A 27,488-nucleotide genomic window follows, 5' to 3' on the forward strand; every position below is an offset into this window, starting at 1 on the left:
TTACGACGGGTGCGCCCGAGAAGTTGCTCTAAGATCCAAACGAACACAATAAACTACTATATATTAAAATATCGGAGTGCAGAAATGAAATACCCAGTGACCATACGCACCTACTCAGTTATTACTGCACAGCACGCTTGGAGTTGAAACGAGTTATCAGTCTTGCTTGAAGCGCCATGCTCTCAGCGAGCTTCGCATGCGCTTGCTCGTCAATCTTGAAGTATAGCCCGGACTCATCAAAAGAGTGTCTGGCTTTCTGCGAAGCAGTTGTGCGTATTGGCAGCAACCACTCCTTCCAAGTGTCACCCATCACCGCAGCCCAGTTCCTGCGACGGCTGCCAAGATCGAACGGGTTCTCAATGACAGTACGCGGCCCGTTAGTACAGTCCGCATACATCTCTAGGTCACTGTTCAGCGTACTGCGGCGCTGGTATTCGCCCGTTGTCTCGTTCTTGCACACCAGGTATATGTTGAACGCGCAAAAGGCGGTGAGCGCGACGGTCGCGGCCGCGGACAGCGCCCACAAGCACACAAGGTGTACATTCAACAGCTCCCTCTCATAGCTATGGGCGCGGAACCAAACGACCAGGTCCCACGTTGTGATGATACAGATCCAAAAAGCATAGACGCTCGCATACAGCAGAAAATGCAGAAAAAACTTGTGGTTATTGTAGCCAATGCAGCCTGGAAACCATACGCAGTGGTGGTCGCGTCTCAGGTAGCACTTATCGCACGCGGAGCAGTGGTGGCAGCGGTCCGGTTTCCACACCTTGCACTTCACGCAGTAGCGGTGCCGGCCTGTGCTGTCCAGCGTCACGGTCTTGGCCGCTAAAAAGTCCGGCGGGAACTCCATTCCAGTCTCCACGTCGTTGAGGTCTCGGATGCGTAGCTCTTCAAAGTCCAGCGGGCTACCAGGCCCAACTGCTATAGTCGAGAAATATGCATACAGAATCAGCGGGACCAGCGTAAGCAGCACTGTTCCCTGGATGAAACTGCCGATAACGGAAACCTTCAGCCAAAGAACAACAGCTGAGTACAGCGCCAACCCGCAAGTCAACAACTTCGGGAAAAGTATGGGTATCAGACTACATATGTGCATGGCGTAGCCGGACACTTGGCATATAGCTTTGCTTCCACGATGAGTTCCCTGTTGACTGCTTAAAGGCAGGGCGAGCAAATCAGCTATCGTGAAAAGTAAAAAATTTGAACTTGACATGTAGCTCATCACCACCATTCCTGCAGGAAATATAACAGCCATGGCGAAGTTAATCATTCCCGGGGATAGACTAGCCATCCGGGACGATGTACCAATCACTGTGGGCGCAGGTGTGTACTGTGACCCCAGGACACAGGTGGTACTGCCCGTTAATGCGGGTCTGGAAGTAGTGCGTGAGACCAAGAAGGGTCAAGCGGTATATGTCGACTATAATGCGTCGCGATACGTCCCCTCGATAGGGGACTTTGTCGTTGGCACCATCATTTCAAGCTTTTCGGATAGCTACAAGGTATCTCTTGCAAGTTTCTCGACGCCAGTAGTGCTGCCGTACATGGCATTTCCGAATGCAAGCAAGAAGAATCGGCCGACCCTGAAGGTCGGCGACCTGTGCTACGCGCGGGTGAGCAGCGCGGAGAAGGACCTGGAGGCGGTGCTGGAGTGCATGGATTCAAGCACCGGCCGCGATGCGGGGTTCGGGCAGCTGGACGGCGGAATGGTGGCCGAGGTGTCGCTGGGGTTCGCGCGGGAGCTGCTACTCAACGAAGCGTTCCCGCTTTTACCGGAGATGGCTCGGCACGCTCAGTTCGAGGTGGCTATCGGTGTGAACGGTAAAATATGGGTGAAGGCTGAAACGGTGCGCACTACGCTGTGCTGTATCAGGGCCATCGAGGCCTGCCAGGAGCGTCCTCAGGCGGAGTTCAAAACAACAGTGAAACGGGTGTTCAAGGAACTGAGAGAGGGAACGGAGTAGCTATGCAATTACATTGCCTATTGCGTATATTAGCAATTTTATGTAAGTGATAATCTATCAAAGTTTTGAAAAGGGTTCAAAGTACCGGTAGGTTCTTTCATAAAGAGCGCGCTGGTCACAGTTCAGAGAAATGGGGGTATCAAAGTAGGTTTTATAGTCGTCAAGAAGAGTGTATGCGTCCATACGGACGCTTCTTTCATATATTTCTCTGTCGGTGTTGTGGACAGACAGGGTAGAGGAGAAAGCCGGCGAGCACGCGCTATGGGGTAAATAATTGTCATAAATGTAGCCACTGCTACTTGTAGCATCAGGGCCACCTGTTCCATTGAAGTCGAGGATCGCTGAATCCAGCTTTTTTTCCAGTCCCCTTGCCCTGGTTAGCACTTTGGAAAGTTCCAACTTACACAAGTCAAATTCGTCCTCTTGGTTGCGCTTCTTTTTAGAGTTATCTGCAGGTTTTTGTTTAGCACTTGCGTTCTTGGTTGTTATGGCTCTTAGCTTGGTGTTAAGTGAACTTTGTTTCTTCGACACAAATGGTGAAAGCAGACGATCCTTTTGCTTCTCTTCCTCGTGGTAGCGTCTAGTGGAGTTCATATTGTAAGCGAAGAGATCTTGAAACGATACTAGCAAACGAGGCATATAGTACTCGTTCCAATAGTTGTCATACGAGGAAGGATATCCGCGAACATTCATAGCCAACTTTTCTTTGGTAATATCATTGTGACTGTCCACAATTTCCGTTTTAATTATCCCCCTAATACTCTGTATGTGGAACTCGTTCCACCAATGGGTATAGCTCCGTTTAGGCTCTCCAATGTTGTAGACGTTGTGCAGGTAGAAATCAGTATTCATATCCCACAACATGGGCTGTCCCTCCTGGTATACATAGTGTCCCAGAAACAAATTTGTTGCTTCTTGACGCTGAGCGTCTACAAAAGAATTACTGTAGAACCGCTTGATGCTCTCTATCAGATCCCTGGAATGAGAGCGCCATTGGTTAATCTTGCGGTACGTCTCCATCGTATTAACTAGATGAGAACCACCGTATTGCAGAGCTATTGTATCGCCATGGTCATGAAATAGCTCTGTCAGTATATCGATAATATCTGAATCGTACTCAAGGTAAGTATTGTCAATGATACCCAATGCGTGAAGCTGAACACCCAGCGCGCGCTTTCCAATCACAAACTGGGCAGCGTTCGTCCTATCTAAACAGTCAATGCAATTTGTCCGGCACACCCCCTCTTGTGTCCTGGTAGTCTCAAAGTTGCGTCCATTGTGAAATATGCCGGTTGTTTCCAGAGATTGACTCGCGTATCTTTCCAGAAACTCAATGACAACTTGTCCATGGGATTTTGAGGCCCTGCTCATATCCCAGGAAGTGTACTGTAGCTTCTTATCCTGCGGTAAAAAGTGGTTCAGGTAGTTAACGCAATTCTCGAATTCTACCAGTAGCTTTGTTTCTCTAGGGTTCTTCTCCTTGGTTTTGACCAAATTCAGAATCTGAATCGGCCCCCCTCCGTATCGCTGGAATAGGCTATCAAAATGTTTCGCAGCAGCGCTGTAAAATGGATCCATTACGTTTATCTCGATTGGAGGCTTCGCGGTCAAGTTGGAGGCTTCCTGAGACCAGAAAAGGGGGATGGATCCCCGGTGCTGCACAAACGAAGTATATCGGTCATTATCGTAATACATGTTGCCGGGTGCGTGAAAAGAGGTGAGAACCATGTCGGATACAATCTGCTCTGTTTCAACCTCATTCGCGACATACCCATGGTTGCTGACTCCACGTTTCAGGAACCGAGCGCCGGCAAAATGGTGAGACCTTCTTGCTATCAGTGTCACAAATATGCTCTTCCCCCCAAGGGATACGTTCACCTGGTCTATGAAGCCATGTATTATTGGCTGGAACCAGTCATAGACGGTGTCAATGCAGGAAATCACTTCATCCAGCAAATGCGTGTTCCACAAGAACATCTCATTGTATTCCGGAATCCCAGATGGCACTACGATATCCTCTCTGCCCACTCCTTCGAGCTTCCTGCGTAGCATGTTTGTCTGCAATGTGTTGGTCACGTCGTATGTGTAACTGAAGTAAAATGTGCGTGAAAGATCAAGGTTTTGGAATGTAGCCAAAAACCTCGCTTCTGTCGCATCGGGTTTCTTGTAAGAGGTTGATATGGGTACCAGCTGCGTGTCGTCGATGTGGTATATCGAGTGCCCACCCAATACCGCCACATGGCTCACGTTGGTCACAACCACCAGGTAGTAGCAGTCCGTGAATCGTATAAACCCCAGAAGCCCGTGCCCGGTCAGTTTCTTGTTCAGGCCGTCTTTCTCGGACTCCTCAATATTCCGCAGGATCTTCATCACGTCGCCTCGCGTGAAGAAGACGTTGTCTTCCACTACAAGCAACACATCCTTCGGCTTCGTGAGGTCGATTTCAAGGATCCGAAACATAGTCTCACGCTTGTTGCTTCCTACAATATACATCCTCTTACTCGTCTCATAGATTGTATATTTGGTCATCGTAAACTTCTTAATCTTCCGCTGTTTCGGCAGTCCAGGGAGTAATGAATTCATTGATTTATGAGCCAGGGATGCCGCCCCGGTCCCGGCCAGGTCCACAAACTGCATCCTTGGATACTGCTGTCCTAAATTCAGTCGAAAACCCAGCCCGAACGTAGCTATAGCTTCTACTCCGCCTCGCCCCCCTCAGCTACAAGTCAACAAAGGTAGTTTGAGACGGAGTAGTGTCCAGCAGCATAGTACAGCTTATATGTCTGGTGAAAAATTTCTGTGAACTGACAGCCAACATCGAACACATCGCATCGCATCGCCGGACTACATAAGCTAGCACGCCACTAAGCACTTAGAATTATGTCAAGCATGCCAGTACACATTGAGCGACCTGCGGAACTGACCGCAAAACAGAGACTGCAGCTGGAGAAGAAAGTGCGCAGCATGAAATATGCGGATTTAGCCGTGCAAGGAACAAATACGTCGTCAATTGCCTCGAAACGGTCAGTCGAGAGGCTCTACGCGGATGTTTTGGGTACCAAAGTCCAAGGGAGCAATGGACAACCCAGGGAATATTTTAAATACTTTGTCAGCAAGCCGCTGCGCAGATCGCCGTGCATCAACCGGGGTTACTGGCTCCGCCTGATGGCCATACGGACAAGCCTAAGGTGCATTGCAGAAGGAACAGGCCAGCGGGACATTTTGGTTGTGAACCTGGGGTGCGGGTACGATCCTCTTCCGTTCCAGCTACTAGATCACACGGACGACGCGCAATCGGAGTTTGACGACAGGATGTCGTTCGTGGATGTCGATTATCCGGATTTGATTGCCAAAAAGTTAGAGATTGTTAAGAATACTCCTGAACTACAGCACATCCTTGGTGGCGCTGCGGGGGATGCTGCGGGCCCAGTGGTGTACCGTACAGCGAAGTACATGGCGGCCGCGTGCGATTTGAACGATAGCGCGGCGTTTGGAGCTTTAACAGAAAGCTTCCACCCTCGATCAGACGAGGTGGTTGTATTTATCGCAGAAGTTTCGCTGGCGTACATGCGGCCTGAGAGGGCGGACGCCATAATCGAAGCCTGCGGGAGGATTCCAAACTCTCACTTCATTCTACTAGAGCAGCTGCTACCTGCAGGAGAGCACTCTCCATTCTCGCGCACTATGTTAAGCCACTTCAAGTCCAATGATTCACCACTGCAGTCTGTGAGCAGTTATCCCACAATATCAGAACAGGAGGTCAGGTTCAAACGTCTGGGCTTCAAGAATGTGAATGCTGGTGACATGCACCAGTTATGGCGCTCGCTGGATAAGGAATTAGTTTCGAAGGTGCAAGCTGTTGAACCATTCGACGAGCTGGAGGAGTTCTATCTTTTCTGCCATCATTATATTATAGCACATGCAACCAATGATCTAAGCTTTCGTTTTGGTCCAAAGTACGCCTTCCCCCAAGTTCCCCAGTCCCCCTCCAAAAGCTGCTCATCAAATTCACCAATGGAACTAGTGACAGCAGTTGACACTGACTTACTCCAGCGCAAGTTCGGGGCTTCTGTGGTAGTGGACTCGGACACTATACTCTTCTCTTTCGGATGCCTCCACAATAAGTTGGAGAACATATTGGTCATGGGTGACCACGACGGGGCCTTTAAGATTAGCAAGGGGCCTGCTCCACCCGCGCGCATGTGCCACACTTTTACTAAGCTCGATGATAGAACCATCTTTCTGGTTGGGGGGAGACAATCACCAACAAAGCCACTTGGAGATGCCTGGCTACTAAAATTGCGGGATGGCGAGTGGCACTGGGAGATGTGTGCTCCATTGATGTATCCAAGGTTTAGACACAACTGCGTTAATGTTGGTAAAGGTAAGGCTCTTATATACGGAGGAGAAACAGATGGTGCTACATTTCTGATATACGACTGTGAGAGTAACACGTACTATGAGCCCGTCTATCCTCGGACCTTCCCGCGGAAAGTATCCGCTGCGATGTGCTATGATTTCCAAAGCAATCGCGGGTACATCCTGGGCGGGGCACTTGACAACATGGAGGTGGATGATACTTTATGCACTTTTGCTTTTGACGCCCGCACTAACAGCATTGAAATCTTGGAAACATCGAGCCATCCCTTGTACCAGCGTTACGGCGCGAAATCAGTCGTACGAGAGGCAGGCCACATGCTAATAGTCGGCGGTGTTTCGCCGCATATGCTCTTTAATGATACAACTAGTATTATTGAGGTAGAGCTGACCACCAACAAAGTTAACTGCCTCCAGATACCGAGCTCTCTCTGGAAGAATCATGCCCAACTTTTAGTTGGGTTTGAGCTGCAGATAATGTCCGATGGTACAGTGTTGATATTCGGCGGCGGCGCAGTGTGTTATGGGTTTGGCGCGGCGTGGAATGGGATCCTTAGACTGGGACGTGAGACCATTGCTGCCATTCCCTTGCGCATATTATAAACGTCTGGGGGTAAGCATGATGACTATCTAAAAGTTTGGGGGTACGCACGATGGCTATCATGGCACAATGCATTTACTATGTATAACCAGAGATCACTTCTGTTTCCCGCTCTTAATATTCACAATTTTCAGTGCCAAAGGGAAGAGTGCCGCATTCAGAACAGTCCACGCAACCAATACAACATACGCGACTTTCAAATAGCCTCTGTCAGTGTCAAACAATAACACCTTGTAGCATTCTCTGGCATTGTAAATCGGCGTGATATACCCGTACTTGTAGAAGTCATTCGCCAAGTGCAGGCTGTAGAAGGTGGGGGTGATATTGAACACTATCCAGAACATTAGCCAGAAACCAACGAATCGCGGACAGTACTCAAATATTACACTGATTACATTTTCATTAGCCCCGCCAAGTGCGGTCATGAATAGCCAAGTTGTCATCCAGAAGACAAGGAACCCGGCACGCCCGTATGCTTTCTCCATGTCAAGATGGTATATAATTGGGACGATAGAGTAGAATAGAGAGAGCAGCAGGTACGAGGCATATGACACAATGTAGCGGTACAATAGAAGATGCGACGTTCGCAGGAGCAGTGAAAGCTCCGTGTGTAAGGCGCTGATCATCGCCAGCTGGAAAAAGGTGAGCAGAAGACATATAATCATGCCCACTTGTAATATCCCGTACAAGGAGGGATCATAGAAGGGCCCTAGGTCGACGTAGCTCCACCGCATGCTACCGGCCGCCACTATATTGGACCCTGTGGAAGACAAGTCAATTGTATTGGCGCGCTCACGCAGCTCGCCCGGAAGCCACGTGTCAAGGTAGTATGCACGGAAGTTGGCCTCCAGTGTCTCCATCAGCTTCCGCACACTCCCCATCGCGTTGAAGTCGCGCACGGTCTCATAATACACCTTGAAAAACTCGCTGGAGTTGAACACAGGTGCCCCCGGGTCATCCAGCGACCGTCGCAGCGCCTCCGTCGCACCGGGGCGCACGTGCAGCGCCATCCAGTACCGGTGCTTGCGTATCAGGCTCTGCAGGTACTCATCCAGGTCGGCGTCCTCCTCCAGCCCGAAGTGCGACCACGCCGCCGCCCCGTGCACCGTGGTCCACCGTCCTGCCGCGTGCTCCGCCGCCCGCAGCAATTCCGCGCTCATCCCCGCGTCCTCGTCCTGCACCACCATCAGCATCGGCAGCCGCCCCAGGTACTGCTGCTGATTCACCAGCACGCCCACATGCAGCGAGAAAACCACCAGCACCAGGCACGCCAGAAACAGCATGTTCGACAGAAACAAAACCAAAAGCCGCTTGCGTGCCAGGTATACCCGCGGCGACATGAACCGCGTCTTCAATCTCGCCAGCTTGCCCCCCAGCATCTCCCCGGAGCCCTCCCGCTCCGCGTTCTCCGGGTATTCGCCGAGGTACATCTGCACCGATTCGGTTCGCGAGTCATCTTCGAAGTCCGTACTCTCGTCTTCCTGCACGTTCATCGTACTTGTCAGCTCCCACGCGCCCTGCCGGTTACCCTCGGCTCATACAGCGCTATCCACTCCAATTGTTCATATATAACTCAGAGGTACGTATTCCGGGTTGCTTCTGTGTAGTGCGTGACCTATCACGTGATGCAATCTGGCTCTTCGTGAACGGCCCCGCCCACGCGAACGGTACTAAAGCATTCTCCCGCACAGACCCGGAACCCGGCAAGACTATTGCCTTGTCATTTAGGCGCTGTTCTAAACGGCAGCTCGAAATGGTGAAAAATCGCGAACGCGGCTGTGGACTTCTGCTACCTGAAATTCGACCGCAGCAACCCGCCTACAAAGAGAAACGCAGAAGGAGTTGAGTCACAGAAGGGTTGGGCGCTAGTTTGAAAGGATCCCGAGTAATACTGCTGGAGTTCAAGACTATACAGTGGAGGCTTATGGTATGGCAGGCATAAAGTTGTCGAACGTGGGCCTTTTCCGGAGAAGAGACAAAGAGGCGGAGAGGAAGGAGGAGGAAGAAGACTTGGATGCATCAGACTTCGAGGACGAACCTACACAGCCGAGAAAGCAGAAGTCGCGGCGGCCGAAGGACACGCGGTTCACGCAGCAGCGGATCGCGTCGGTGAACCACGTCGCGACGCCGCGGACGGTGGTGCCGGTGTACCTCGTGCTGGCGGTGGTGTTTGCGGCAGCGGGGGCGGTGTTGCTGCTGCAGTCGCGGCGGGTGGACGAGCTGATCATGTACTACCACGACTGCGAACGGCGGGCGCCGCGAGGGCGGTTTGCTGAGATGGCGGCGGAGGACTACACGCAGGCGTTCCACAAGATGCCCGAATTTGCGCGAGCGCCACAGTGGAGCTACGAGCCCGCCCGCGACGCGGCGGAGGACGGGGTGTGCCGGCTCCGGTTCCAGGTGCCGTACCTGTTGGAGGGGCCGATCTACGTGAGCTACTTGATCGAGAACTTCTACGCCAACCACCGGCGCTTTGTGCTCTCGTTCAGCGAGGAGCAGATAAACGGAAAGAACGCAACCTACAAGGACGTCTACGACTCGGTGGGCATCAACTGTCGGCCGCTCGTGGCGAACGAGGAGGGCAAGCTCTACTACCCGTGCGGGCTCATTGCCAACTCGATGTTCAACGACTCGTTTCCGTTTTCCCTCGAGGGCGTGGGCAGGACGCCGAACTACGTGTTGTCGGACCGCCATATCAACTGGTCCGACGACAAAAACCGGTTCCGGAACACGAAATACTCGCCGAAAGACGTTGTCCCGCCGCCTCACTGGCGGAAACGCTTCCCCGACGGCTACAACGAGAAAAACATGCCCAACATCGAGGAGTGGGAGGAGTTCCAGAACTGGATGCGTACCTCGACTCTTCCGAAGTTCTCCAAGTTGATCAGGCGCGGAGACGGCGCATTGTCTGCGGGACAGTACGAGATGAGTATTGGTCTCCACTGGCCTGTCGACGGCTGGAAAGGAGGCAAGAAGGCCGTGTATCTATCCACCACAACTTCCACGGGCGGCCACAATGACTTTTTGGGAATCGTGTACTTGGCCGGAAGTGGCATATGCTGTCTCATCGCGATATTGATTCTTGTAGCGCGGTTTTTTGGGGGCAGGAAGATCGGCGACCCTCGCTTTCTCTCGTGGAACAAAATCAAGTACTGAGTATCCCTCTATCAATACTCGCATGGTGCGCTGTATGTTACACTCGGCCAATTTAGACTATTCGATAACCTGCCGCGCTTTAAGCGGTGACTCAGATATTATATCCATTTTCCGTTTCGGATGACGTCTATCCGGATGACTCAAACGCTATATAATAACCAATCATTATGCCCTGCATTATTACGACTACTATAAGAGGCATCCAGATAGGTGTTAGTCCTTAATCACAGAACAATTAGCATCCTACTTTATGGTGAACCAAAGGGTCGTTCATCTGTGCGCGAAGAGAAGTTTCAGCTTGACGGCCAGTATGCAGAAGTACTTCGTGGACGTGTACGCGAAGCCAGACTTGGTGCTAACTCGTGGCCGCGGTAGCCGGCTCTTCGATGATGTCAACAAACGCGAGTATATTGACTTTGTCGCGGGAATTGCGGTAACATCGCTGGGTCATAGCGATCCAGCAATAGCCGAGGTTATTGCGGCGCAATCGGCAACACTGGTCCACACAAGCAACCTGTTCCATAACAGCGAAGCTTTGAAGTTTGCCGAAAAGCTCGTTGAAAGTACGAAGCGCTTTGGTGGGCAGCAAGATGCAGAAAAGGTGTACTTTTGTAACTCCGGCACCGAAGCGAACGAAGCAGCACTGAAGTTTTCAAGGCGTCGCGCATTGCGCACTGACCCACAGAAGCAGGGTTTTATTGCGTTTGAGAACTCTTTTCATGGGCGTACCATGGGTTCACTTTCGGTGACAAGCAAGGCCAAGTACAGGTTACCTTTTGGGGACATGGTTCCCCATGTTACCTTCCTGAACATCCACGACCCTGTCGAGAAGCTGGTGTCTTTCATCGTAGAAAATGCACCAAAGACTGCAGCGATGATACTGGAACCTATCCAAGGTGAGGGAGGCGTCCATCGCGTGCCGGAGGATAAACTAGTCGCACTCGGCCGGTTATGCAAGAAGCACGACATCGTTCTGATATATGATGAGATCCAATGTGGTCTAGGGCGTACAGGTAAACTTTGGGCGCACTCGAATCTCCCTGCAGATGCCCATCCGGACATATTTACTACCGCAAAAGCTCTTGGGAATGGATTCCCAATGGGGGCGACTGTTGTTAACAGCAAAGTTAACGAGGTACTTTCCGTTGGTGATCACGGGACCACATACGGTGGGAATCCACTTGCGTGCGCGGTTGGCAACCATGTTCTTGATAGGATTGCGCAGCAGCCATTCCTGGATGATGTGAAGGCCAAGGCAAACGTCTTCACGGCTGGGCTACTAGCGTTGCAAAAAAAGTATCCCTTCATCAGGGAAATTCGGGGCGATGGTCTACTGATTGGGGTTGAATTTACAGTGGATGTATCTGATATTATCTCCAAATCCCGCGAACGGGGCCTTTTGATCACTGCGGCGGGTCCAAATACCCTCCGGATTATCCCTGCCCTCACAATAGAGGAAGATACAATTAGGCAGGGACTCGAGATACTTGAATCTGTGGTCGGCGAAATATCATCTAGCTAAATTTAGGCATGTCTCTACTTTAGTAAATGACTTTTAAACGTTCCTTTGTATATACAGTAGTACATATACCGAACACTTTTAGAAACTATATTTAATTAAAAATGAAAACTGCGCCAGTGGTATGAACAAAAACACTGATCAAACAATAGAGACCTTAGCTCTGTGACTCAAGAATTTGAAGATACGAACTGTATGTCAGCATCATAGAAGACTCATCACCAGCAACACAGTACCACACAACGAGAACAATGAGATATTATTTTGGATCGTACCCGCACCACCCTGGTTGTCCACGTAGACCGGCGGCTTTACCACGCCGATCGACCCTGACAGCGTACCCATACCTACTTCACCCGATTTAGGAGTATCAACAGATTCATATAGTTTACTGAATGGTTGGAAGTAAGCACTTTGATAAGCAGATACCGAGCCATCTGGCAAAGTAGTGTGAAACCAGTAACTAGTCGTTTGCCTTAGAGTTGTCTTGAACGATCCGTGATCAATAATAGTGGCATATGAATCAGTTGTGTGCCAAACGCCATCGTGAGTCCAGTAGTCCAAAATGGTTGAGGGATCAGGGACGCCGGTGGATTCACTTCCGTCCTTGGCCTTTGTCGGCGAAGCAGTAGTGCTTTTACTGTGGGTAGCTTGTGCTGCGGGCTGGTTTGCCTGAGCTGCCGCTGCGGGCTCGTTAGCCTGTGCTGCCGGGGCCGCCGCTGCGGGCTGATTAGCCTGTGCTGCTGGTGCTGCCGCTGCGGGCTGGTTCGCCTGTGCTGCAGCTGCGGGCTCGTTAGCCTGTGCTGCCGGGGCCGCCGCCGCGGGCTGATTAGCCTGTGCTGCTGGTGCTGCCGCTGCGGGCTGGTTCGCCTGTGCTGCTGGTGCTGCCGCTGCGGGCTGGTTCGCCTGTGCTGCAGCTGCGGGCTCGTTAGCCTGTGCTGCCGGGGCCGCCGCCGCGGGCTGATTAGCCTGTGCTGCTGGTGCTGCCGCTGCGGGCTGATTAGCCTGTGCTGGAGCCGCTGCTGGTGCAACTGCTGGTGCTGCCGCTGCCGCTGCTGCCACATCATCCGCAGGGGCCTTGTTCACGGGCATCATTCCTTCGATGTCTCCATTAACTACTTCATTCTCCACCAAATCAACGGAAAGTCTGCCAGGCTCCGGACTGGCCGCAGTAACGGAGCTAGCAAGGAGAAGCAGGAGCTGCGTTCTTCCAACCAACATACTAGTCTTCCAAGCTTTAGACAGTGAAGCACGGTGTGAACTCGGAGAGGACACACAGCAACGTGGGTCCCGTATATCTGTACAGTGGATAACGAAGTTTCTTTTTTTATCACGTGTAGAACTCGTGTTTCACGATGTGTTTCACGTGATTGAGATATCGCAAACCGCCCTCTACCCCGCTAGTTCGCAATTCGCAGCTTGCTTTCAGTGTTCCTGGCTGTGTTCACCGGCAGTAGTTACTTGTTGCTTTATGCCCTCTGAGCCGTGTCTATGTGCGTATGCATTGCCGCTAATCTTAGCCCAAATGAGGCGCAGCCGCACAACCCTTAGTTACCTGCAGAAGTCTGTAGCCTCTTCCGCGTTGCTCTAAAACAACGTGCTTGCACGTAATAATTAATACCCGCTTAGTGAGAGTATGTACGATCCACAGGAACGAGATCTTTGGTCTCCGCTGCGTGGTTTAGCTAAGGCGTTTCACTTAGCGGGGTCCTAAAGATGTGTCCTCATATATAATGTTTTTTAAATCAGCGTAAAATGGCCGTCACAAGGCGGCGAAGCGAACGGTTAAACGCTCGGCCTACTCGCGGATATGGCGGGGTGCTCACCAGGCCCTGCTCCCGGCTACAGCTTTGCGCCGAAGTTATAAACCGCGGTTACCGCCAAAGATGGCGTGCCGGTGTTTTTTTCGGGGGTCATCACGTGAAGGAATGTTGGTGAGACAGACCTGCAAGCAAGCGGCCTAATATAATAGAAACTAGCTATACCGATTGGTAACTACTGCTGTGTTATGCAGAGCCGTGATTTTAGCTTTTGTAATATATTAATAGTGGTATTCGGTGACTTGCCAAGCTGGCGTCCTAACAGAGGTGTCTGACAGCAGCACTAATTTAGATAAGGGACTGGAATTTCACGACCAGCAGGAACAGCGAAGAGAACGTCATGTCTAAAGGCGCTATGAGCCCTATCAAGAGCAATCCAGATAGCATACGGAGGGTATTCTCGGTTGAGGACAACTCCAACGAGATCCAGAACGATGTACGCAAGCAGGGCTACCAGGAAGGGGTTGCTTTGCTAAGCAAGTCACGTGCCGGGATGTCAAACGCTTCCACACCGCAACTCCAAAGCGCCGTACCGGCTCTGTGCGACCACCGACACAACTTGCGGGGAATCTCGGAGGATCAAGGACAGTTTTCGGGGTCGGACTGGGAGGCAGAGGTGATTCCTCAGGCGCTGGGGGATCAGGAATCCATCCGGACAGTGGAGTCATTCACCCTGCGCGAGAGACAGCATGCCATCAACGAGACACACCCGTTCGGTATAAGAATCTGGAAACCTGCGCTATATAAAAAGTATCGGTCGGTGCAGCAAGCGGCCAATGAGGACATTCACGAGACGAAGTACCGTCACATTTCATTGGTGCTTCATCTCTCCAACATTGTGTGGTCTGCGACTGTGGGCATTTTCCTATTTACAATACTGTATTTGGCTGGGCTTTCTGTGCGCATTTTTGGGCTGCTCAGTCAGTCGGCGAGCGACTATTCCACGATATTCTTCAAGCTAGGCCGTTATTTGCTGTGGCCATTCGGGAAAGTGGTCTACATAGTATCGGATGAACAATATTTGCAAGAGGATAAGGACGAAGGTGTCAGTATTCAGCAGTTTTACAAGTGGATCAGCGGAAAAGGTAACCGACTCTTTTATCATAACTCTGGCGCGGACAATCACTCTTCGATGGCATTTGAAAGAGAACTGCCTTACGGTTCTATTACTCGAGAGTTCGCCGAATCCAACCTTATTTCCGACGGATGTCCAGACACAGATGCAGGTGACTCAATTCCTCATCGCAGGCTTTTTGGACGTGGGCAATGGACAATTGGAAGGATCGTGTTTTATCTGATCTTCCACGTATTCATACAGCCAATAATGATGATACTTGTCTTAGTTCTATGGCTGGGCGTTTTTACTATCCCAATGAGCAACATAATATGGAATTTAATGTATCACTGCAGGCGACACCCTTTGGCTTTGGACTTTAAGCATGTGCAGCATACCCATCAATATCCGGACGATGAGACGATTGGAGACAAAAACGTATTGCTTTGTACATTTCGTTGTGCGGGCTGGCATTATTACAAATTCACAGTTGATGGAACAAATGTTATTGTTATGAACTTGATCAGCATAGTGATCTTTACTATTTTTGATTTTTACTTTTTGAAGCGTTATCTCGGACTGCAGCTTTGGATTACCGGAGATTTTAACATCTTCTGTCTATGTTTATTATCCATTATTCCGCTCGCATTCTATATTGGGCAGGCAGTTGCATCGATTTCTGCTCAGACGTCCATGGGCCTTGGCGCCGTAATCAATGCATTCTTCTCGACTATTGTTGAAGTTTATCTATACTGCGTTGCTCTAAAACAGTCTAAAGGTCTCCTTGTTGAAGGATCCATGATTGGATCTATTCTTGCAGCGGTTTTACTACTGCCAGGCATGTCAATGTGCGGTGGGGCATTGAACCGAAAGACGCAGCGCTACAACCCAGCAAGTGCTGGCGTTTCAAGTGCAATGCTGATTTTCTCTATGCTAGTCATGTTTGTGCCGACTATCTTCTACGACCTTTATGGCGATTGGGATTTAATATGTGAAGGCGAGGTCCCTCTTGAGGCAAAGGAGCGGTGCAGGTTCGCCCAGCCGCCTTTGAAGTTTGACAGCTTATATCTGCACGTTTTGAAACCGGTTTCCATTATTTGTGCAGTTGTACTTTTCTTGGCCTACATGATTGGCTTGTGGTTTACGCTACGAACACATGCCGCTATGATCTGGCAGCTCCCAATCAGCGACCAGCATCAAGATATTCATGCTCAACTACAGGCTCAGCAAGCTCATTCCTTCCTACAGAGCCCAAAGAACCCGGTAGCGCCGCATGCCGCGATATCCAGCGGTAACAATGTAGCCGAAGAACCCAAGGGACATGCAGCCCCCAACTGGTCCCGTAATAAATCCACATGGATACTATTGTGTGCAACATTGTTTTATGCGATCATAGCAGAAATACTGGTGGATTGTGTCGACGAGGTCTTGAAGGAGATTCCATCTCTAAATCCAAAGTTTCTGGGTTTGACGGTTTTTGCACTTATACCAAATACCACTGAGTTTCTCAATGCGATATCCTTCGCCATGCATGGCAATGTGGCTTTATCCATGGAAATTGGAAGCGCATATGCGTTGCAAGTTTGTCTTCTGCAAATCCCTGCATTGGTGATATACTCTCTCGTATACACCAGCGGCCTCGACCATAGTTTGATTAAGATTCGGGAGCAAATGTTCACCTTGGTTTTCCCTCAATGGGACCTAATTGCATGCATGATTTCAGGCTTTCTGTTTACCTATTTGTATGCAGAAGGGAAATCCAATTACTTCAAAGGCTCTATCCTCATACTCCTGTACATTGTCATTACTGTGGTATTTTACTACCAAGGTTTCATTGATGATAACTATTGGTGATACTTCTACCAACGATGCAGCCTGCGATAAACAGTATTTCTATGCAGCTTACGACGGAACGCGAAACACCGGATACAAAATTCAGAATGTCTCCAAGCTGATTCCACTCAAAGATCATTAGAAATATTCTTACATATATTTATTAACTCTTTTATATGTATTTAGAAGATAAAAAGGGATGAGAGCGTGCAAATAGGCCAAATCTTGGACAACTTTGGCAGTGTCAAACCCAATACAGTGTTAGTTTACAAAACCAGAGCAGGCTTAGCGTTTTTATCGTTAGCAGAAGAGTGCGCAAAGAACTCCAACGTGTCGGAGTCATCCAACTGAAGCACGGCCTTGAACTTCGCGCCGACCTTAGACAGCGGAGCCTGTCTCACAGACTTGGTCCACAACCCAATTTTGAATCCAGATCTTCTCACATTGATCACAACGCCATTAATCTCAGATTCGTCCTCGTCAATCGACTCCCCGATCACGGCCAACAGGGCCCGCAGCCACAAGTCGTCTATAGGAGGGTTCCGCACTTTGAATTGAAACGACCACTTCCCGCCGCGCGAGTTCGCTTCATCTTCCCATTCAGGTCTGATGTCGTTTCTGAACAGGTGGTAGTCCGACTTCAATGGCAGCTCGCGCGGCTTTGGAATCGCGTTTTGGATGGCCCAGAACTCCTCCACAGTTGTGAAGGACGTCACCGGCCGCAACAGGTCTGACCACGACTCGTTGTCTCCCACAGGCGGCTTCGTGTACCATAGCGTCCACTTCGAGTTCAGTGGGTGCTTCAAATCAAAGTCCTTGCTGTCCGTAAGCACCGTCTTGCGTTCCTCGTTGTCCCCAACGGACAAAGCTTGAGCCTTCTGGGTCACTTCTTCCACAGACATATTCTTTAGTTATATCTTGCTTCCAAACAAATATCGAACGCTCACACGAAGCCTTTGTCAAGTTCGGGCAACGATAAAAAGTGTGTTCTGCAGCTGCATCAACTTGCACCATCCTTCGCTTCCCAGCCTTAAAGTTGATAATTCCAATTCCAAAAAAAATTTTCAAAATATCGTTATTTACGATGTCCGGGTAATATATACAAAGTGGGTAACTTTTAGATGATAGGGAAACCGATAGTATCTGACCATTTTGGTGGACTTGTCAATAACAGATAGTCAGGACTGGTGTAGCGTGTCAGAAGGGTAGGGCAAACCATGGTGATCCAGCAGATGTTTAAAATGGTGGTTGGCGGTACTGCTGTTGTTATAACAGCGTGCCTTGGTGCACTTTATGTGTACCAGAGCAAGCTGGTGTATCCTTCATGGGCGCAAGGCGCGCGAAAGCACGTTGACACGCCAGACCTGTACGGGTTGCCCTACCAGGAGCTGCGACTGCGGACGCGCGATGGAGTGGAGATCCGGGCGTTCGACATTCGGAATCTAAGGTCTAAGGGTACGATTTTGGTGCTGGCGCCCAACGGGGGCAACATCGGGTACTTTCTTTCGGTGGCGGAGCTGCTGTACCGGCAGATGGGGCTGTCTGTGTTTCTGTACTCGTACCGCGGATACGGGTACTCGGAGGGCGAGCCGAGCGAGCAGGGTCTAAAGCTGGACGCCGACCGCGTGATGGAATACATGCGGAAGGACGAGTTCTACCGGACGCAGCGACTGGTTCTGTATGGGCGCTCGCTGGGGGGAGCGAATGCGCTATATATTGCGCGCAAGTACGGTGCGCAGTGCGACGCGCTGATTCTTGAAAACACGTTCCTTTCGATTCCTAAGGTGATCCCGTACGTGTTTCCCTATCTTCGGTACGTGTCGTTCCTCTGCCGGGAGGTGTGGAACTCGGAGGAGGAGATCCGGCTTGTGGACGAGACCATACCAATTCTGTTTCTGAGTGGCCTGAAAGACGAAATAGTGCCCCCCAGCCACATGCAAGCGCTGTACAGCTTGTCGAAATCCTCCGGCAAGAAGTTTGTGACGTTTGCAGACGGATATCATAACGACACGATAATACAGAATGGCTACTGGGACGTGGTCCACGACTTCCTGCAAAAACACGACGTCATCTAGTAGCACATGCCGTCGCGTCTGTGTACTATGCCGTGTATTTATAACTATGCGCTAGAGTAGAACGCCGCTACATCCAGATGGACACTCGGACATGCCCTCATCCAGAAACCATTGCTGTAGGCACTCGAAATGTCCGCCATGGCCGCAGTTCAAGAATGACAAAGCTAGTTTTTTCATGGGTTGTTCGCAATAGACACATAGACTGTTAGGCTTCCGACATGAGTCGCAGTACCAGTACCCGAAGTTGGTCATGTTACTTTCCCCTGCCTGGTGTCTCTTTGACAAGATCGTTTTGCTGTGCTCATTGACAATTAGCTTGCCACAATTCTCGCAGAACAACCTCACCGTTGATTGTCCGGAGCCGGCTCCCAGAATGTCATCCCAAGGACAATTTTTTAGAAGATGCGCTGAAATCTCGAACATCTCGTATCTGTGCAGAATGGTAATGAATTCGGCTAGCGTACTCTTCACAATTCTCGTTGATGTGACCTTGTACATTGTCTGGAATAAAAGAATGATGCATACAGTGAGGATTATATTTCCCGTTTCTACGCTGTACCGGTACAACTGTTGGATAAGGCGGCCAGTATCCCATGGGGGCAGAAGTTTGCCGTCATCTGGCGAGCTTGCGAGTCCAAGCTTACCTAAAAGTAGTTTGTCGGCATGTGCAGCGTCAATATTGGCAAGAAACGAAATACTGCCTCTGTTGGGCAAGCCGTCGTGATCTGCAAGTCCCAGTTTTGCCTTCTGAGCTGCGGTCGTAATTTTAGAGTAAGTGATCGGGGAAGAATAAGGACGTTTATGGTAGGAATCTGTACTGTGCATCGAAGAGCGCTTGCTGGCACCGCTTCCTAGTGAGGTAGATGTTTTACCCTTCCCAAATATAGCATCGTTATCGACATCCAAATGACTAAGACCGGGGGACCTCAAATTAGTCATAATCGTATCAATGAAGGATGTTCTCGCCTCCGTTTTTCTAATTGGAATGCTCGATGAGCACTCTGTGTTCGCCTGTTTAGAAGAATATGCCACCGTCGCCGACGATTCCTCTTCAATATCCAGGACACTTTCATTGCTAGCAGTATAACGTTCTTTCAGACACGTCTTGAGATCTGATAGCCCAATTGACTGCTCTTTGGCTTGATTACCGCCCTCAAGTAGTAGCAAGGGTTCTGAGGAATTTAAAGAAGACGATGACGCCAACTTCCGGGTATCATCAAGTTTAGCTGTGGTGTTTTGATTAGTTGCCTTTAAATTCTGTTCTGATAATCTGCCTAAGTTTAACTTCTCCTCCCCATCTGAACGACTGATATCACTTGGTTCAAAGCTGCTGAAATTTGAGGTTATCGAGTCCTGTCTAGCATGATTGACCGTGGAGGTAGTAGTATAAATGCCGTTCTTGTCTGAATTTGCTGCACCGCCAGAGGCGTCTCTCCTACCGGTAGAACCATCGGCAGCTTCTTTCAGGTCATTTAGCAAACTATCTCTGATCAACATCCATATCTTGAAATTCTGGAGGTCATTGACCGAAGCATATGTTTCAGCATTATGTGTTGAGAGAAATATTAAGCCAACCAGATGGTTCACATTTTCCTGCAACCGCGCCGTTCCCATCTCATCTAATTTATCCCCGAGATCATCTTCCATGTCAGAATTATCTGGTGAAAGGATATTGGACCCTTGTAGCTTCACCATATCGACTAATTTACTATGGCCTTGTGTATGAGAACCGGCAGGGTCATTTGTATCCATTGAAGTAGTACTGCGAATTAAGGTAGCCCAGGTATTATGTTCTGATAAGCCTATATTTTCCATCAGTTGAATTTTTAGCTCTGTGTCATCTAGACTCTTCGATCTGTCATCAACGCTTATCGACTTCGGATCATTTCTTTCCTGGACGTGGCAAAGTTCCAGCTCGCGAACCAAATACTTAAAGATATCCACCGCAGACTCCCTCACTGCTGGCGCGTTTCCCTTATTCTTACTTGTTTTCCTATCAGCTAGCCTTGAAGCCCGCACGCTACCAAATACCTGCGGGAGGTCGAGAGTAATCATAATGGGGGACTCGATACCGCCAGGATACTCTAAAGCGGCACCTGATATAGACGGAGAGTTCGAAACGATTGATGTATGATGTGACAGAGTCTGTGCACCATAGTAACTCAATATTGGACTTGCTATCTTCGAACTGTATGTGGACAATGCCTTCGATAGCATTGGCCGATCACTGTATGCATGAGAATAGAAGTCTGTCTGCGGATTTCCTTGATGATCATCATGCCGACCAAAAGGTTCGTGTTCCCATTCTTGATATTCCTGATGATGTTCTCGCTCTTGCTCCCTTAGATAATGGTAATGCTGATCCACTTCAGTTTCGCGCTCCTTCTCCAATTCCTTGTCATGGTCCGATTCACGATCGGCAGCCTCCTGATCCTGATGCTTATACTGCTGTTGGAAGGAATATGTGAACACTTCTTGGTCTCTGCCCATGTTGTTGGTGCTGTTGAGCGTGGTATTACTCATGCGATTGGCGGCGCCCTTCCCAACACTATCTGTGACACCTCCGTTATCCATTGAGTAAGTGCCTTTTTCCTGAGCTACAAAAACCAGCCCGCTGCCGTCCATATCTCTCCATTTCACAATCCCCTTCGGCAGATTATCCAGTAATGTGGGCTCGTATCGTATATCCCATGCACTTATAACACTTTGTTTATCAATATTGAACACAATATCCTCGTTCCACCAGACAAAGCCCAGCGAAGGAGCCGCAGTGGTTAGTATGTTTTGGGGAATATGCTTCCTCGCAAGAGAATATATAGTGACGTCCGAATCTTCGCCCATCGAGGACGTTGCAATCAAGGAATTCAGCATGTTGTGGACATATTTGGGCCGGAATTTCAGTTTGCTAACCGGGTGTGAGGTGTTTATCACAGTTTCCAAATATCCTGTGGTGATAGGTGCCGTATTTATAGAGTAGCTAGTCGCACTGTTATGACCCTGCGGAACACTCACCATGCTGTTTACCTTGTCCCCCACATACCACAGAGCACACTTCCCGTCGCGCCCTCCACTTATTATGTAATCCATGTGAGGGTGCCAGTGCATGCACAGACCTGGGCCCGAGTGCGCATTGATCTTCCGCTCCACTTGGTTGGGCTGGCGCATGTCAAAGGTTAGTAAAAGCCCCGAATCGTGTACTGACGCGAACTTGTTGGATCTTCCGGAAGAACACAAGGACGTATCCGCGCCCAAGGACGCGAAATCATAGGTCGGCATCCACTTTACATCACGGACGGAATCTGAGCCTGAATTGAAATTCAGGTCGCTGCGGTTCACCTTGTAAGAGTGCGACCGCAAGTCCCACACCTTGATGCAGCCGTCCTGGCCACCGCTGATAAGGAGATGCGTCTGGCCCATGTTGAAGTCCACGCTGTTGATGGAACGCGAGTGCTCCGACAGGGTCGTGATCAGCGGCGAGTCCTTTGCCGACGCGCGGTTGATATCGTAGATGGAAACCGAGGTCGACGTCCCGCATATGGCGATGTAATTCTTGTGGTGGTGGAACCCCGCCTTGACGTCCGAAATCGTGCTAATCTTGCGCATGTTCCGGCGCATGCTGCTCGAGAACTTCGTCCCGCCGCCAAGGCTCCCCGGTGTCATGTAGTCGTGCACCTGCTGCATCCTGTACGCCTCGTCGAACTTGTACAGCCCCAGATGGCTCTTCCCCGCCACCACAACCATGCGCGCTTGAGCGTCGTTGATCTTGTCCAAGCTTGCCAGCTCCCGGTTGCACTGCAGGCTGCTACGCAGCCCCGACGAGCCCTCGGCCTCCCCAAAGTACTCCGACCGCTCATCGCGCGGAGTTGGCGTGCGCTGCGGCGCCGCCGTGCGGTCCTCGAATACGCTCTCCATGAACGGAAAGTTGCTGCTCAACAGCGACCGCTGGCTACCCCTGCCCTTCGGCGAGCATGCCACCTGCCCCCCCATCCCGCCGCTGCTCTGCGCAGACTTGCTTCCATACGTGAACCGCGAGAACGGCTGTGGCCGCGTGCCGCCCGAGCCTTGCTGCATGTCTGCCGTCGGTGGCGTCTTCCGGTTGAGAAAACTGTGTAGGCCTGACTCCCGCCTGGCACCCATTCTCTCGGCCTTCCCGTAGTCTAAGGAGTAGCTTGGCCTCTTCTTCCCTCACTGGCTTGTCACTACGGCCTTTTTTACCTATCGCTAATTATTGCGGACGCTTAGCCCACCGTTACCTCGCCGCGAACACGCTAAGCCGCAAGCCGCACGGGATCACCAACCTCGTGCGGCCGGTTGCCGCGTCCGCAATGTAATGAACGACGGCATGGTACTCGGCACATTCCAGTGTTGCGGTCCAGACTGAACCTGGCACGTCCCCCTGGAGATTGGACCGTTCTGCGGCTTCTTTTGGTATCCCGAGTGAGAGGTAGCCGCATCCGACATGTAGATTACGTACCGACAGGGATCGATGTTATGTAATACCGGCGCGACACCAGTCCTAGTAAAGATATTCCAACGGCGGTGGCGGGTCTCACACTCGTTGTCTTGTGGGCGCTGAAGGTCGAGCGAAGCTGACGAGCAAGCCTACTGATGACTTCTAGTTCGGGAACGTCGGCATCGCTGCCGCTGCTGCGAGAGGAAGAGCAGGTGTGGACTGCGGAGGACCATATACCCGGGTCGCAGGGTACGGAGCTGAGAGATTGGGCGTCGCCGGCGCCCGAAACCGCGCAGAAAGGGTGCGTGAAGGAGGTGGAGTACGAGGGGGAGGTGGTGCGCGTCTACCCAGCGGACTACCGCGCGGTGCCGGCCATCCGGTGGCAGATTGGCGCTGCTTTCGTGATGTTCCTGATCCTGGGGATCAACGATCAGTCGACGGGCAGCCTGATGCCGGTGCTGACGCGGGAGTACGCGGTGACCAAGGTGCAGGTGGCGCTGATCTTCGCTGTGCAGTGCATTGCGTACACCATCGGATCCGTGGCGACTGACGCACTGCACCGCGCGCTGGGGATGCGTGGGGCGCTGCTGTTGGCGGCGGGCACCTGCGTGGTGACGTACAGTGCGCTGTCGCTGAAGCCGCCGACGTTTTACTGGTACCTGCCCTGCTTTTTCTACCTAGGGGTGGCTTTCGCGGTCATCGACTCCGGATGCAACGTGCTGCTGGGCGGGCTGGACGTTCACAACACGGAGCTGCTGGGAATGCTACACGCGGCCTACGGCGTGGCCTCCTTTATCACGCCCCCGCTAGCCAACAGCATCGCGAAGAACCACTACTGGCCCCGTTTCTTTCTGGTTCCCCTGGCGCTGTCGCTGGTGTCTTTCGTAATGTGCTTCTTCGCGTTTAGGCACGAGACTGCCGCCAAGTACCGCTATGTATGCTCCGGCGGGGAGGACGCGGACACCGAGGAGGCGGCGCGGGAACGCCAATTCCGCCGTGTCGTGCGCAACCCCGTCATCCTCCTGGCGGCGGCGTTTCTATTCCTGTACCTTGGTAGCGAGGTGAGCACAGGCTCCTGGACCCTCACGTACCTGCTCGAGTGCAAGAGAAACGAGCCCATGGCGATGTCCTACGTCGTCACGGCGTACTGGGCCGGCCTGACCCTCGGCCGCATCGCGAGCGGCTTTGTCAGCCGCCACTTCTTCGCAAACGAGTACCGCGCCGGCCTTTTCTACGCCTGTACCACCCTCGCCATGCATGTGCTCTTCATGGCCACGGGCTTCGTGGCGCCCCATGGCACACGCTACTTTGTGGTGATGGCCCTATTCCTCTTCCTGGCTGGCATCTTCATCGGTCCACTTTTCCCCAACTGCTGTGTGGTCACACTGCAGCTCTTGCCCAAGCGCCTCCAGCTCAATGGCGTCAGCGTGGCCGTGGCGTTGGGCAGCATTGGCGGTGCCATCCTGCCCTTCGCCGTTGGGAACATATTGGATGCCGTGGGTTTCGACTGGTTCCCCTCCATCGCGGTGGTAATTGTTCTAATGTTCAATGTTATCTGGTGGCTTTACCCGAGCCTGGTTAAGTTCTGATGTCTAGGCGCAGCATCTTGTCCATATCTAGCGTATATACCCAGGTCTACTGCCAATAGCCTATACCGATACATATTAGCTCAGCATCCTGCTTAAACATCGTCCGCGACGATCGATGTAACACTGCGCACGCTCGAGCATTGAAAAGCGCATCATCAGACAGGTACGCCCTGCGCTATAGCACTAGAGGTCAGGGTTCTGAATCAGATTAGAGTCGCAATGAACAGCGCGAATGATGGCTCAGTCAAAAAGTACGTGTCCCAGCGACGTACGGTGGATATGAGCTCGCCCTATGATCGGTTGTATTTCTACAAGAAGCATGCCATTCCCCTGCGGACAATACAGCCAGAGTCCACCTATACGGCAGACATTATGCCGCCAGACGCCTACCGGGATCACCGACGTGTGCTTAATATCCCAACCAAGTTCACACATCTGTCGTCGAACAAAGTGAAGCACGTGATCCCTGCCATTACATGGACCCCGGAGGGCCGGCGGCTAGTCGTGGCAACTTACAGCGGCGAGTTCTCGCTGTGGAATGGCTCGTCATTCAACTTCGAGAGTATCATGCAGGCTCATGATTCGGCGGTTACGGTTATGCAGTACTCTCACGCTGGCGACTGGCTAATCAGCGGAGACGCGGACGGGACAATCAAAATCTGGCAGCCCAACTTTAACATGGTGAAGGTGCTCGACCGTGCGCATACGGAATGTATGCGCGATATCTCCTTCAGTTACAGCGACCAGAAGTTTGTCACCTGTTCCGACGACAACGTCTTGAAGATCTGGAACTTCAGCAATGGTCAGCAAGAACGAGTGCTCTCCGGCCATCACTGGGACGTCAAAAGCTGCGACTGGCATCCCAAGATGGGATTGATTGTGTCCGGATCGAAGGACAACCTGATCAAGCTGTGGGACCCGCGAACAGGCCGCAACGTATCAACCATACTGGGACTGAAGCATACCGTTATAAAAACTAAGTTCCAGCCCACACAAGGCAACCTTCTCGCGGTTGTCTCCAAGGACAAGAGCATCAAAATCTACGATATGAGGCAGCATATGCGTGAACTGCAGACCATCCGTGACGACATGGACTATATGTCCCTTTCGTGGCATCCAATTAACGAAACCATATTTTCCGTGGGCTGCTACAATGGTGCAATCAAGCATTTTGATCTCTTGCATGATAATAGCAACTCGACCCCCGCATGTCACACAATACCATATGCACATGAAAAGTCGGTGACATCTCTGGCCTACAGTCCTGTCGGCCATATACTGGCTAGCGCGGCAAAAGATAGAACTATCCGTTTCTGGGCTCGCTCTAGACCAGTGGACCCCAACGCCTTTGACGACCCTACCTACAATAATAAAAAAGTCAATGCTTGGTATTTTGGTATTAACAACAATATCAACGCAGTCCGTCCCAAAACGGAACATGGTATCGCATTACCCCCTGCTAACGAGACCAACCTGGGGACCCCACAGCCTTCTATACTGGGATCTGAGAGCATTGCTGCAAATAATGGCAATGTGCCTGCCTCTGGTTTGCCGGGTTTAAGCTTTTAAAACGTATTATTCTACAACATACAAACTGCAGTCATACAAGCATAGTCGAAATTTTATAATTATAACTGCTGAATACTAGTATAAAAAATTATGTATAAATCTGGAAAGAGAAGATGGCATTAATTAGAAGTTATTGTATAATTATTCTCCATCGAAATTTAAACGGTAACAGTAATCCGTGTCAATATTGGAAACACGTTGAATGTGAATGTTTCAGTGAATCGTTAATAATAAGCCCCTTGTAGTATCGTGTTCTGTCATGTAAACCGATCTACTTCCGTAATGAATGCAAAGAATTGAAGTATTGGTCATCAATGATAGAGCACAACGTAGAAAGGTACGAAGGCCTGGATGTCAAGCTGATAGGCTCATTACCTAGTGAAGGTATGGTGTTGCGTCCATTTTTCATAAATTCGTTAGCGTGCGTGATGTATTTGTGCCCATACATTTGCGCATAATGGTCAACAAAATCCCCAAAAGCCGCGACCACTTCAGCCACCGCAGAAGATATCTGGGGAGCGAAGCCAACTTTCGGAGCAGAAAGATCTGTGTCCAGGCCTGCGTTTATAATGCTGAAGAAGAAGAGGCTGCCTCTATAAGTGCCGGGAGTACGCCCCTCTATATGCATGTAAGCCTCGATTGTCGTGGTAAACTCGTCTTCTGTGAACGGCACGTACTGTGTATAGTAATGCTTGAGTCTCTGTGCAAAATCCCGCACGGCATACTCATACGGCTTGTCGAAGTAGTCCTGATTGAATGTTTTATTGTGTATGTTGAACCTAATGAAGTTCTCATCGTTGCATGTCACCTGGAGCACGATCGGAGTGATGTTGATGTCGCTTCCCAGGCGGGTGTTATACTCATGCACCTGCTGGAATATGAAACGCCGCCTCGAAATAGTAGAGTTCGTCGCATCGAATATGGCAATGTCGCACCTATCTGCGTCCAGCTCACGGAATAGCCGCTCAAGTGTGATGCGCGCATACATATTCTTCTTATCTGAGTTCTTCGGGTTGAAAAGATCCTCCCCAGAACTGTTGGCCAACTTCATGGACCGGCCTGAGTACGTCAGGTCACGCCGTACCTGGCCTGCGTTGAAAACGCCGCAACGTAGATGGCTCAAGCGCGGATTGTTTTGTAGAAACCTTATCAAATGTCCCGAAATGGTTGATTTGCCCACAGCAGGGAGCCCCACGAGCACCACGAGAAATTTTTCTGTTCCTTGCAGCACCGGTGCCTCGCGCAGCGCATTCCAGTGCCGCCCATCGTAGTTGAGCGTCAACGGACTGCCCTCCTCACCGGCCTCCTGCGTCAAGCTCGGAGGAGGCGACTCAGCTGCGCCGTCGTAGTACTCCAGTATGCTCGAGTAGCTGTTCTCGTTCTGGAATGAGAATAGTGAGTTCATCGACGTCGAATGCGACCGCAAGGCGTTCGACGGGAGAGGGCCTTCTCTATCTGTCATCTCGATATCTATA

The 27,488-nt window shown here is 50.8% G+C and overlaps 15 protein-coding genes across 15 annotated transcripts; 8 read left to right on the forward strand and 7 right to left on the reverse strand.

Annotated features, from left to right (window-relative positions):
- Positions 1-121: 121 nt before the first annotated feature.
- PFA3 (palmitoyltransferase PFA3) lies at positions 122-1,294 on the reverse strand (the record flags this gene model as incomplete). The annotated part of the gene is made up of 1 exon (NM_209252.1): positions 122-1,294. One exon carries the CDS (start codon positions 1,292-1,294, stop codon positions 122-124), a length of 1,173 nt encoding a protein of 390 aa, NP_983899.1.
- A 253-nt stretch (positions 1,295-1,547) lies between these two features.
- On the forward strand, positions 1,548-1,967 carry RRP40 (exosome non-catalytic core subunit RRP40; the record flags this gene model as incomplete). Its single annotated transcript, NM_209253.2, has 1 exon — positions 1,548-1,967. The coding sequence occupies one exon, from the start codon at positions 1,548-1,550 to the stop codon at positions 1,965-1,967; it is 420 nt and encodes a 139-aa protein (NP_983900.2).
- Positions 1,968-2,024: 57 nt separating this feature from the next.
- On the reverse strand, positions 2,025-4,604 carry FIG4 (phosphatidylinositol-3,5-bisphosphate 5-phosphatase; the record flags this gene model as incomplete). The annotated part of the gene is made up of 1 exon (NM_209254.2): positions 2,025-4,604. One exon carries the CDS (start codon positions 4,602-4,604, stop codon positions 2,025-2,027), a length of 2,580 nt encoding a protein of 859 aa, NP_983901.2.
- Positions 4,605-4,847: 243 nt separating this feature from the next.
- PPM2 (tRNA methyltransferase PPM2) lies at positions 4,848-6,947 on the forward strand (the record flags this gene model as incomplete). Its single annotated transcript, NM_209255.1, has 1 exon — positions 4,848-6,947. One exon carries the CDS (start codon positions 4,848-4,850, stop codon positions 6,945-6,947), a length of 2,100 nt encoding a protein of 699 aa, NP_983902.1.
- A 93-nt stretch (positions 6,948-7,040) lies between these two features.
- AGOS_ADL193C (SNG1 family protein) lies at positions 7,041-8,438 on the reverse strand (the record flags this gene model as incomplete). The annotated part of the gene is made up of 1 exon (NM_209256.2): positions 7,041-8,438. One exon carries the CDS (start codon positions 8,436-8,438, stop codon positions 7,041-7,043), a length of 1,398 nt encoding a protein of 465 aa, NP_983903.2.
- A 436-nt stretch (positions 8,439-8,874) lies between these two features.
- On the forward strand, positions 8,875-10,101 carry LEM3 (Lem3p; the record flags this gene model as incomplete). Its single annotated transcript, NM_209257.2, has 1 exon — positions 8,875-10,101. One exon carries the CDS (start codon positions 8,875-8,877, stop codon positions 10,099-10,101), a length of 1,227 nt encoding a protein of 408 aa, NP_983904.2.
- A 250-nt stretch (positions 10,102-10,351) lies between these two features.
- On the forward strand, positions 10,352-11,623 carry ARG8 (acetylornithine transaminase; the record flags this gene model as incomplete). The annotated part of the gene is made up of 1 exon (NM_209258.1): positions 10,352-11,623. One exon carries the CDS (start codon positions 10,352-10,354, stop codon positions 11,621-11,623), a length of 1,272 nt encoding a protein of 423 aa, NP_983905.1.
- A 201-nt stretch (positions 11,624-11,824) lies between these two features.
- Positions 11,825-12,841, reverse strand: KRE1 (Kre1p; the record flags this gene model as incomplete). Its single annotated transcript, NM_209259.1, has 1 exon — positions 11,825-12,841. One exon carries the CDS (start codon positions 12,839-12,841, stop codon positions 11,825-11,827), a length of 1,017 nt encoding a protein of 338 aa, NP_983906.1.
- Positions 12,842-13,780: 939 nt separating this feature from the next.
- VNX1 (calcium/hydrogen antiporter) lies at positions 13,781-16,348 on the forward strand (the record flags this gene model as incomplete). The annotated part of the gene is made up of 1 exon (NM_209260.2): positions 13,781-16,348. The coding sequence occupies one exon, from the start codon at positions 13,781-13,783 to the stop codon at positions 16,346-16,348; it is 2,568 nt and encodes an 855-aa protein (NP_983907.2).
- A 245-nt stretch (positions 16,349-16,593) lies between these two features.
- Positions 16,594-17,229, reverse strand: CDC33 (translation initiation factor eIF4E; the record flags this gene model as incomplete). The annotated part of the gene is made up of 1 exon (NM_209261.2): positions 16,594-17,229. One exon carries the CDS (start codon positions 17,227-17,229, stop codon positions 16,594-16,596), a length of 636 nt encoding a protein of 211 aa, NP_983908.2.
- A 315-nt stretch (positions 17,230-17,544) lies between these two features.
- On the forward strand, positions 17,545-18,402 carry AGOS_ADL187W (uncharacterized protein; the record flags this gene model as incomplete). The annotated part of the gene is made up of 1 exon (NM_209262.1): positions 17,545-18,402. The coding sequence occupies one exon, from the start codon at positions 17,545-17,547 to the stop codon at positions 18,400-18,402; it is 858 nt and encodes a 285-aa protein (NP_983909.1).
- Positions 18,403-18,453: 51 nt separating this feature from the next.
- Positions 18,454-22,539, reverse strand: RTC1 (Rtc1p; the record flags this gene model as incomplete). The annotated part of the gene is made up of 1 exon (NM_209263.2): positions 18,454-22,539. The coding sequence occupies one exon, from the start codon at positions 22,537-22,539 to the stop codon at positions 18,454-18,456; it is 4,086 nt and encodes a 1,361-aa protein (NP_983910.2).
- Positions 22,540-23,010: 471 nt separating this feature from the next.
- Positions 23,011-24,444, forward strand: BSC6 (Bsc6p; the record flags this gene model as incomplete). Its single annotated transcript, NM_209264.1, has 1 exon — positions 23,011-24,444. The coding sequence occupies one exon, from the start codon at positions 23,011-23,013 to the stop codon at positions 24,442-24,444; it is 1,434 nt and encodes a 477-aa protein (NP_983911.1).
- A 219-nt stretch (positions 24,445-24,663) lies between these two features.
- Positions 24,664-26,013, forward strand: PFS2 (cleavage polyadenylation factor subunit PFS2; the record flags this gene model as incomplete). The annotated part of the gene is made up of 1 exon (NM_209265.1): positions 24,664-26,013. The coding sequence occupies one exon, from the start codon at positions 24,664-24,666 to the stop codon at positions 26,011-26,013; it is 1,350 nt and encodes a 449-aa protein (NP_983912.1).
- Positions 26,014-26,284: 271 nt separating this feature from the next.
- Positions 26,285-27,475, reverse strand: PFK27 (6-phosphofructo-2-kinase; the record flags this gene model as incomplete). The annotated part of the gene is made up of 1 exon (NM_209266.1): positions 26,285-27,475. One exon carries the CDS (start codon positions 27,473-27,475, stop codon positions 26,285-26,287), a length of 1,191 nt encoding a protein of 396 aa, NP_983913.1.
- Positions 27,476-27,488: the final 13 nt, after the last annotated feature.

Source organism: Eremothecium gossypii, chromosome IV (assembly GCF_000091025.4).
Source record: "Eremothecium gossypii ATCC 10895 chromosome IV, complete sequence".
Classification (NCBI taxonomy): Eukaryota; Fungi; Ascomycota; class Saccharomycetes; order Saccharomycetales; family Saccharomycetaceae; genus Eremothecium; species Eremothecium gossypii.